At 36.3% G+C, this 11,473-nt stretch overlaps 2 protein-coding genes across 2 annotated transcripts; one reads left to right on the top strand and one right to left on the bottom strand.

Annotated features, from left to right (window-relative positions):
* On the bottom strand, positions 79-2,126 carry LOC109845672 (tyrosine--tRNA ligase, chloroplastic/mitochondrial-like). The gene is given in 3 exon segments (XM_020414942.1): positions 79-1,571; positions 1,574-1,786; positions 2,045-2,126. Coding segments are annotated over 3 exon segments (1,599 nt in total). The 3' UTR covers positions 79-267.
* On the top strand, positions 2,234-10,234 carry LOC109844868 (3-oxoacyl-[acyl-carrier-protein] synthase II, chloroplastic-like). Its single transcript, XM_020414037.1, has 11 exons — positions 2,234-2,254; positions 2,327-2,437; positions 2,531-2,626; positions 2,803-2,855; positions 2,932-3,016; positions 3,953-4,021; positions 4,122-4,206; positions 4,308-4,462; positions 4,542-4,622; positions 9,508-9,567; positions 9,920-10,234. Exons 1-11 carry the CDS (start codon positions 2,249-2,251, stop codon positions 10,034-10,036), a joined length of 918 nt encoding a protein of 305 aa, XP_020269626.1. The 5' UTR covers positions 2,234-2,248; the 3' UTR covers positions 10,037-10,234.

Below are 11,473 nucleotides of genomic sequence, written 5' to 3' on the forward strand. Positions count from 1 at the left end.
AAACAAGAGAAGAAGATTTACATTGGGATTGAGTTGAACACGTTAAAGAGGCAGTCAAGCAATTGAGATAAATACATATACAACCAAAAACCATAAATTGGTATATTAATGCTCAAATGACAAAATAGGACTTTATTTTCCTCAAAATGAACGATCAACACTTATACGGAAAATCAGTAAATAACAATATTCTTAAAACTCTGAAAATTTGTTTAGAAGAAGGAATCATGATATCCTTATAAGTTATAACCATCTCATTTTTCAAAATCATGATACCCTTATAACCATCTTATTCTTCTTCCCTGCAGACAACAACAACACTTTCCCATCAACAATATCATCCACATCAATCATCTTGCCATCATTATCAATCCTTCTATTGTTCAAATAAAGCCCCCCTTGTTTCAGTAATCGTCTCGCTGCAGACTTGCTATTAAGCAAACCAGTAGAAACCGAAAGATCAACCAAACAAGAATTTAACACCTGATCATAAGCCAAAGAACATGATGGAACATCCTCAGTTATCCCTTCAATTGTTTCCCAATCTAACTTAGTGTCTGCTCCTGGTCTTAGAGCTTCAGTTGCCTTCAATGCCTCAACTAAACCCTCTTCTCCATGAACAAAACGGGTCACTTCTTCTGCTAGCTTTCTCTGCACTGTATTTGGAACATAACCAGGCTTCTTCATTCCCTCTTCCAACTCTGTAATCTCCTCCATACGCAAAAAAGTTAAAATCTTCAAGAACCTAATAACATCTACATCGGGCACCGAGAAGAAATACTGATAGAACTTATAAGGCGACAGCGTCGCGGGTGATAACCAAATAGCTCCTCCTTCAGATTTCCCAAACTTTGTGCCATCACTCTTCAACAAAAGGGGGAAGGTCAATCCATAAGCTCCTTCAACCTGCAATATTTTTCGAATCAATTCAGTCCCAGCGGTTATATTCCCCCATTGATCACTTCCCCCAATCTGAACATTTACTCCATGATTCTTGAACAAGTAGAGGAAATCATAGCCTTGTAGCAATTGGTAAGTGAATTCAGTGTAGCTCATTCCCTCTTCCGAGCTCAATCTCTTCTTCACGCTCTCTTTCGCCATCATAGTCCCAACCCTAGCGAACCTCCCAACCTCTTTGAGGAAATCCAACAACGTGATCCCCTTCCACCAATCGTAATTGTCCAAAATCACAACCGAATCGCTCTCATTCTCAGAACCCACGTCCAAAATCGCATCTTTAGCAAAAACCCCAGCTGAATTTCCTAATATTTTAGAGATTAGCTGCTTAATTGCTCTACTGTTATTTTCTAGGGTTTCTATATCTAATTCCGGTCGCTCGAGGCTTTTTCCAGAGGGATCACCGACGCGACCGGTGGCGCCACCGATGACGGCGACGGGGGTGTGGGTGACGTCGGGGAACCAGGAGAGGACGATGAGGCCGAGGAGGTTACCTAGGTGGAGGCTCTCGGCCGTCGGGTCGAAGCCACAGTAGACTTTGAGATTCGTGCCGGAGGACGACGCTGACCTGAGGTTTTCGTTTGTGATGGATTCGATGAGTCCCCGCTGTTCGCGGCGGTGGAGGAGGAGGACGAGGACGAGGACGAGGAGGCGCGGCATGGGAGGCGACGTGGCAATTGGAAGGTTCTAGAAGGTCGTAGGAGCTTCGGGAGTGAGGGGAGGAAGGTTCTAGAAGCTGCCGACGCCGCCATCGTCGAACGAGAGTGAGTTTGTGAGGACGGAGATGAGGGAAGGGATGGAGACCGTATGAATTTTGAGAAAGTATAATCTGGTTTAAGTTTGGGTTTTTTTTAAGTTTGGGTTTTTTTTATTTTTTGCATATAAACCCTTTATCTTCTTGAGGGTGCCAGTGGCATAAGTGAAATAGAAACCTTTGACTGTGCTGCCAATCCAACAGTAGGTTTTCTCTGGACTTCAAGCTTTGTCGTTCTTGTTCTAATTTTCAACTATCGTAAAAATAAATAAAAAAAAGATCTCAGAGGAGCTTTAAAGCTTCCTTCCATCATCTGACACGTCCATTTTATACAGAGAATTGCAGGGGAGATAAAATCTTTCTCAACAGGTGGATGGGTAGCTCCTAAACTATCCAAGCGGATGGATAGGTTCATGCTTTATTTGCTTGCTGCTGGCAAGAAAGCATTGAAAAATGGTGGGATGTCTGAAGATATTATGAGTCAGATGGACAAGACGAAATGTGGAGTTCTTATTGGTTCTGCAATGGGCGGGATGCATGCAGGTTGCATTTTCATCCTCGATCTTCCTTATAATTTAACACTTCGACAGTTGATTCATTATACACTTTTACCAGGTGTTCAATGATGCGATTGAAGCTTCGAGGGTCTCATATAGGAAAATGAATCCATTTTGTGTTCCATTTGCAACCACAAACATGGGTTCTGCAATGCTGGCAATGGATCTGGTTGGCAAGCATAACTTATTTCTGAATTTGGTCCCGATGCTTTAAAAGAATGGTGGTGATGTTATTTATTGTTTTCTTCTCTATGGATCTCAGGGTTGGATGGGACCAAATTATTCAATTTCAACTGCTTGTGCTACGAGCAACTTCTGTATTCTGAATGCTGCAAACCATATAATTAGAGGGGAAGCAGTGAGTGATGACGTTATATCCCTTCAACCTCTGTCACGAGTCAAAATAGTTATATGCATAACATAGAGTTTCCTTCTATCTTTGAATTGGCTTTCATTTGCTTTTTCTCCCTTCCATTATGTTGAACAATATGCTTTACTTTCTTTTTGTTATATATCTAAATCTAATACTTGCAGGATGTGATGCTTTGTGGTGGTTCGGATGCAGTAATTATTCCCATTGGTAGTTCGTTTCTCTTTTTAATGATGGAATTTGCTTTATGGTAAATAGTTCTTTTACCATAGCAACACTCTTCCACATTGCAGGACTGGGCTGGGAGGATTTGTTGCATGCAGAGCGCTCTCACAAAGAAACAGCGATCCAAGCAAAGCTTCTAGGCCCTGGGACATTGTAAATACTTATTATTTGTCTTTCCTTCATAAATCATAATTTAACATGCAGTCCAAATTTTATGCTCCCTAAACTATAAAATTTTCTTCATATGTTTTGAAATTTCAGTATTGTTATGTAGTTGAAAAAGGATAGGAAGTTGGACTACAGTAGGGAAAACAAAGACAAAGATGAGCCGTTAGTTTTGAAATGTTTACCATTAATTATTTAATGAATTTAACTCTCTCGAAAAGAGTTAACTACTATATGTGTCTTAATTTTCTTTACGATTTGACGTGTTTCATAAAATATATATTTACCAATTATAATAAAACTTCGTTCATATTAGAGGTTGACATAATCTTCTAAGATGCTCATTAGTTCTAAGATGCTCAGTATGGTGTTGGAGATCTGTTTGTTATTTGATTTTGTGTTCCAGGATGCGATCAAGTGTCTTCAGGTATCTTTCTGGTTTTATCATGATCTTACTTAGCCCCTTTTGGATTTATATTTGTCAATCTCTACTTGCTTTCTATTTTATTCGGTCAGTATCAGCTGAACCTCAGAATAGGAACGGGAAGAATAATATGTTTATAATTGTGAGAACTATAGGTTCGTTTTTTTCTTTCTAATTTACGTTTTCTACTTAGAGCTACAGCCTGTTTCCTGTATTTATTGACTTAGTTTAAACTATTAGATGTTCTGGCAGTATCATGATGGGTTCATCTATGAAATTTAGTTTCTTTAAAGATATTATGACCTTAGAACTGTTCACATCTATTAGTAACATAAAGCTCATATTCCTGAGCATTTTCAGTGCTTTTACTGAAGGATACAGTAACTACTTCTTCGTGCAATTAAGAGCTGAGATTTTGTAATAGATGTAACCTGTAACAATACACTTTAATTTAATGGCCGTAGTACTCTTTTATCTTATTTTCAACTCCTACATGCCAGGAGCGTGATGGATTTGTTATGGGAGAAGGGGCAGGTGTGCTGCTGTTAGAAGAGCTAGAGCATGCTAAGGTTCAATTAAATTAAGCTTTCCATTAACATATATATAGGAGTTTCGCTCCAATTTTTATCTCTCTTGAAATTAATTCTTTTTCTTTCTTTCCTTTTACAGCAAAGAGGAGCCAATATCTTGGCCGAGTTTCTTGGAGGAAGCTTCACTTGTGATGCTTACCACATGACTGAGCCACATCCTGAGGGTAGAAAATAAATCCACAGTTCAATTCAGTTCTTGTGTGCTCGCTATATTTTCCGTTTTTAATTGGATCACATTGTTATCTGGTTTTCCTTCGGATACCAGGAACAGGAATTGCTTTGTGCATCGAGAAAGCATTGTCACAATCAGGAGTGGCCAGAGAGGATGTCAATTACATAAATGCTCATGCAACCTCCACACCAGCTGGTGACCTCAAAGAGTATCAGGCTCTCATTCGTTGTTTTGGTCAGAATCCTGAGGTAAAGTAAATAACATATATGAGTTAAAATATATATATGTAGTGCTGTTCTTTGCTAACTAATTTGTTGTGCATTGCAGTTGAGAGTGAACTCTACGAAGTCCATGATTGGTCACCTACTAGGAGCTGCTGGTGCAGTGGAAGCTGTTGCTGCTGTCCAGGTAAGAAAACACTTTCTTTTCTTGGCAGATTTTGGAGAAAACATGTACATGACACATCAAATTAACTTTATTGCCCGTAGATCATGTAATCTATCAATTTCAATAGCTTGTAGAAGTAGTTATGTTATTTCTTTTCCCTTGTGTATACTGTTTTATGAGATTTTAGAGATATTAGAAACTTTTAACAGTTAATGGAAGGTCCATTAAGATTTTGGATGCCAGGTGATGGGAATTAGCACTAACTGAAATAAAAGTACTCTTTGATCAAAATTTAAGTGTTTGATATTTGCGCATTCATTGCATTCAAGATTTTTTTTTATTGGTCTCTTCCCCAGATGCGCTTTGGTACACTGGTATTGTTTTAAAAAATGGTTTGGGCACCCATCTGGGCATAAACAGTACCTAGGCCTCCTACTTAATTCTTGAGAGTGCTAAAAAATGGTTTGGGCACCCATCTGGGCATAAACAGTACCTAGGCCTCCTACTTAATTCTTGAGAGTGCCTAGGCGAATATGGGCTCCTTACATGGACTCATGGCATCAAAGAGGGGTTTATTGTCCTCTTAAGCATAATAACAAATGAATAAAAAAAAGTCAAGTTAAAATGCAGTAGATCAGAACTCGATCCAAGATCCTCTCAAATAAAACGGTGACGATAGGATTTTAAAACTTTGAAAAATTTATTCCTAAATGTGTGCTAAAAAACGCCTACATGCCGCTTAGGTTCTGGGTGCAGGGTGTTATGTTTGGCGCCCAGAAGTGCATAGCGGTTTCTAAAAGCTTGTACGTTGGTAGGAGATATCTTCTCTATAGAGTAATTTTGAGCAATCAATGTTGCATGTATTGTTGGACGTCATGTACTTTGAAATATAGTTGATAATTGTAGGAATTTGTCGTCTATATTTCTATTTCCCTAACTCGTCTAGAAACCCTTTGCAAACTCTATAGCTTCTATTTTGGAATTTTTCTCACGTTATTCAGAATGCGGTGCATTAAAGTCGAATGTGGGACATGTTAGATAGAAATTTCATTTCGGATGGCGGATGTCGAAGATATTTAGTAAATATTATGGTATTAAATAAGATAATATGTAAGATATCATATATGTCCATACTTGATGCATTAGAGAATGGAGCTGTGGAGACAGATATCTTTACATGATTGAAACATGAAACTAGTAGAAAGGTTATCAATATTTCCATATTATACTGTTGAAATATAAGGAGAGATTTAAATGGCGAGAGACTTAATGAGAAGTCGATAATGAATGCATGGTTGAGATTGTGCCACAACACAATCCACCTTGAGGCGAGTAGGAAAAAACCGAAAGAACTGCAAAACTCTTGTAAAGAATTTAGATCTTAGTCGAGCCACAATTCCAAACTATTTGATACAATTAAAGCTCAAATTGATATTACAACGTTTTGGTCGATTTTTTTAGTCGAAATGTCACATGAAATATGAGGAAATTTCCCTTGATATACCCCCAAAATTTTGCCAAAAGCAGTAAGATTATTGAAAGCATATATTTTGCAGCAAGCCTTATAAAAAGACATATTGCCTAATATATCGGTCATGTCAATCGATATTTTAAACAACTGTTAGATGACATAGTCATATTGCATGATGAGAATGGGGTTTCCCTCTTAACATTTTATTTATAATCACTTGATAATCAATATTCTATAATTCAATTCCAATCGAGAGGACATTAATGAGTGCACCGTGATTTTAATTGAAACTATGTGCTTCTCATATCAAAAAAGTATCTATATTAAGGCCTTGTAGATTTAAAATTTCATCTTAAATATGAAAATTAATCTTTGTTTTGTTATCCAATTTTAAAATTCCTCTAGTTTTAAATTTGTGAATGTGTAGAGGTTCAGAATTTTACGTCCCATTTGCATCACATATTTGTGGCTAAAAGAGATTGTAAGTGAAACTCACCCTCTTTATCAAACAAAAACATATTAAAAGTTAACTATTATGTATAGAGCAAAAGCTTGAGACCATCCCAATCACACTCGGCCTGCGAGCTCATTAGCGCAATATAAGCCATGAAACCCATTGAGTGCAACACATGGTTTGCCTCAATCCACTAGCAAACTTGGCTCATCAATGTTGCAATTGACTCCTTGGATTTACATTACAAACCATTCAAACAATCAGTCGATGTCCGATGTGAGACTAAATCTTAGGGTATCACAATCACCCTATCTTAATTAAGCGATGTGCTTCTCGTCACATGATAATCGGTCCATCTATCACCATCAGATGATGTGGACTCTAGAGATAACTCCTACATGCTTCTAGAAATGGCTCACACCCCACTCACGTGGTGTAGCACTTAGTCTCGTGTAGCGCTTAGCTCCACATTTCTAGCTAGCTAACTGCTCTAATACCATTTGTCACACCCCGGACCTGCGAGCCCGTTGGCGCGATGCAAGTCGTGAGACCCACTGAGTGCAATATATGGTTTGGTTCAATCCGCTGCGACTAGTCAATGTTGCACTTGACTCCTTGGACTTACATTATGTACCATTCAATCAATTAATATCCAATGTGAGACTAAATGTTGGTGTATTACAATCCCATTACTCAAATCTCATCCTTCTCTTGTTAAGAGATATCTCTTTTATTGCTATGTAAGATTATAAATTTTTTGCCTATATACCTCAAATTTACCTGTATGTTTCCCCATATTGGATTTCTATATCCCTCATTTAATATCGTTGAAAGAGAGTTTGGGCGCAATGGCAGAGCTGTCGTATAACCTGGAGGTCATGGGTTCGAGTCCTAGAAACAGACTCTTGTAGAAATGTAAGGTAAGACTGTGTACAATAGCTCTAAAGTGGCTGGGTCCCTTCCTGGACTCCTGACATAGCCGTAGCTTTGTGCATTGGACTGCCCTTTCTCATTTAATATTGTTAAAATTCATATGGGTTCGTTAGCAATGGTGTTAAGTATTCAATGTAAGTATTTTAACTCAATATTAGAATATACGGTAAATTAGTAAATATTCAGATTTCGAGGTTAAAATTGAAAATAGGATAGATTTTGGAGGGTGCACTGATAAAAACTAAACTTTTAGCATATGAATATGACTTCACGAAATGTGACCAAGTTTTAGTAGATTTGAACAAATATTAATTTTTTTTAAAATATTTTAAATAAAATTATTGAAAGCCGGTCCCAAATTGAAGTAGAATGGTTTTAGTGGATTTTTTGGAGCGATCGGACAGTTAATAAGTCCAATAAGTCAGGTCAGCGTCATTAAATGAGTAGTATGGCTTCTGGGAGCCATAACTTTAGAACTAAATAAAATCAATAACAAAAGTATCATACCAAGATCTTTAGAAGCTCGTGACTCTTGTTTTAGAAGGAATTTGGTAAACTGTGGTCCAATGAACTTTAATTATTGGCCGTGCTATAGAGCTCAGAATAAGCTTTCCAAATTGGGGTTTATTGTCCAGTAACTCCTCCTAGATCAAAAGTTATGCTCCCCCTAGATCAAAAGCTATGCTCCCGGATCAAAGTTGTTGACTTATATATAAGCAGATTTTTTTAATTTTACATATTTCATTGGTTGGCCAATAAAAGGAAAACAAGTTATCAGTAACGCCTCGTTTGGTACGCGGGAATGGAGTCAAGTGAGAATGGAAAGAATGTAAGAATGGAATGAAATAGATGTGGGAATGGAATGCACATTCTCATTCTCATGTTTGGGCGCGTTTAGAGAGTGGAACAGGAATGACAATCTTATTCTCATTCCCTCGTTTGTTATCATTTGTTCACAAGTGAGAATAAAATTTAGTTTTCTAATAATGCCCTTACCAAAACACAGAATTTTAAAAATGTTAAAAATATTTTAAAAATAACTAAATAATTCATTTTTTTAGAAAAATAAGTTTTATAGAAATGATTTTTTTCCTTAGAGAAATAAATTTTTATGTAATAGTTATATTTTGTCACAACATCTTGGCAACAATTTTGGACTTTTGGCTTACAAATTGAAAAATATTTTTTATAGAAATTATTTTAATTATAAATAATTATAATTTTACTTTTCTAACTTGTACTAGTAGCTTAAGATAAGTTAATTTTTTATAAAAATAATTTTCATATAGGAATTTATATCTAATTGTATCTTTTAAGAAGGGTATAATTGGAAATCATTTGATTATTTTTATTCCCACTTAAGTGGGAATATCAATTCCTTGTTAAATGGTTGGGAATGACAATTCCCACATAAAGTGGGAATTGATAAGAAGTGGGAATTTTAATTCTAACATCTAAAAGTACATCGTGTTTGGTACGCGGGAAAAAAGAGTTGGAAATGAATTCCATTCCCACTAATTGACCATATAAAAGGAGGGCCGTTGGGGAACAACATGCGTCTAGTGGGTAAGGCACCACATAAATGGAAAAAACGTCGATAACAATTTTTCATAGTAGTAACATAACATAGCCAGAGTTCTAGGCATGCAATATTCGGAGTTATAATAATGCACGTAGATCTCCGGATCACCGGATGTAGTGGTGTATAAGTACAAGATATTTTCAAATGTGTATTTTGGTTGTAGTAAATGCCGAGTTACACTGGCATGAACAAAAACACTGATTGGGTGACTATTTAAAGTAAGTTAAAATTCTCAAATGATCTAAGACACTGGACCATCAATATGTAACAGTATTAGTGCAATACGTATATTTTCAATTTATAACTAGTTTCTGCTATGTATTATGCTTTTGATTTGTGCAGTGATTTAGTATTAGTGCAATACGCATATTTCCTGTTGGGCATGAGTATTTCTCGTAATGATATATTTTAATAATGATATATTTCTCCTCTGGTTACTTTTCCCCCGTCATTTGATGATATGCAGGCAATTCGAATGGGGTGGATCCATCCAAACATTAATCTGGAAAACCCAGAGAAGGATGTGGTAATGTTATTTATTCTTTCCTTGTCTTCTCACAAACTTTATTAACCGCTTAATTGCTTAAATGACAACTGATAAAAAATAGACGGAAAAAAAAAACAAAGAGACAGAAATGTCAAGGCACTGCAACCTTCGAAGACAATTATTCCCAAAATGTTTCTTTGTTACTTCTTTTTCTTCTAGTCACAAATAATCAAGTATTAACAGTTTGTTCTAGCTTTCCGTGAGCTACCCTGTAGTCAAAACCGCTACATATATGATCTCGTCAATTCGTGTTCACAACCTTATAAGCATGTAAAGTGGCATTTTATCACATTATATTCTCATAGAGGCTTTTGTTATTCTGTGAATTTAGGATATGAAAGTTTTGGTGGGCTCAAAGAAGGAAAGATTGGATGTGAAGGTGGCACTGTCAAACTCCTTTGGCTTTGGTGGCCACAACTCATCCATTCTCTTTGCTCCTTACAAGTAGACGTTGCAATATAACTGCTGGCCTTCAAATATGGGACTGTGCCATTGTCTGTTTCATGATCTCTTCAATATGATGGCATGTAGTCATTTGCGTTGACGTACTTTCTCAATGTTCAGAGGATGGAAGTGTTGAGAAGAAACAAATTTTGCGCTCTATCCTTTTGTTCTGTATAGAAACTTGTTCATATTTCCTGTTCTATTTCGTCCCTTTTAACTGTGTCTGTAATCTCTAAAACTGAAACTGTTGTAGTAGTTTTTGGAACAATGTAGAGCAAAACGTTTTATAGTTTTGGTTATGGTGGCAATATGTTTCATGTTGGCAGGAGAGATTATAGATATTTTGTTTAGTCTTATTGGTGTGAAACATGCTCCAATAAGTTTTTGTACTTCGTGTTATGGTAAGTATTGTATGACTTGTAATCTTTTTTTTTTCTTTCTTTCTTTTTTTAGCATTGTGTTGACATGTTGCTGCTGCTAATCCATATTTGACCATCAACGGAGGCAGGCTCGAGGCTTTTGAAATGACTCATTGGCTTGAAGCTCACATTTATGTTTTATTGACATAATTTATGCGTAAAAATGTCTAGTGTGAAGGAAGAACAATTTTTCAAAATCGACCCATTTAGTTTTTTATTTTTCAAAATCGACCGTTTTTTCTTTTATTTATCAAAACCGACCGGATTTCGTGATTAGCAGGTTAATCACTATCCTAAATAGTCGGGGTTGGCAACCCCGACTATTTAGGATAGTGATTAACCTGCTAATCACAAAATCCGGTCGGTTTTGATAAATAAAAGAAAAAACGGTCGATTTTGAAAAATAAAAACTAATCACAAAATCCGGTCGGTTTTAAAAAAAAAAAAAAAAAACGGTCGATTTTGAAAAATAAAAATCCGAATGAGTCTGTTTTGAAAAATTATTCGTGAAGGAACCATGGAACACGAGGAAAAGCTTACGCTCTTCTTTTACTATTCCCGAGTTTGCACCTCCTCAGAGGCTGACAAGAAAATTGAATTTGGTTTCTGTTACTTCCTTTTATGTTTGACTTGAGTTAAATCTTTACAGCAAATTATGAGACACAATTCCCCGTATACATTATTATCAGTCAGCAAGTATAACTATATAACTATATATATATATATATAAACAACATACCCCTCTTTATGTATTGAGGTTCTAAGTGCCTCCCAAAATCGATATCCTACATGATGCATAACATATCAGACATGAAGATGAACGTATAACTACTATGTTGGCAAACAAAATGCGAATCATAATAGAAATAATCTATATTTCAAATCTCTTCTCATACAAAGCTCTCTAGTCACTCTTAGCACCCAGTAAGATGATGCATGGCAAAAGTATGATAAATATGTGAAGCCTCTTGAAGACCACAGCTACAAACATATTGTAGGAAAATCTCTCTGAGAAACATGCA

This window comes from Asparagus officinalis, chromosome 6 (genome assembly GCF_001876935.1).
Source record: "Asparagus officinalis chromosome 6, Aspof.V1, whole genome shotgun sequence".
Taxonomy (NCBI): Eukaryota; Viridiplantae; Streptophyta; class Magnoliopsida; order Asparagales; family Asparagaceae; genus Asparagus; species Asparagus officinalis.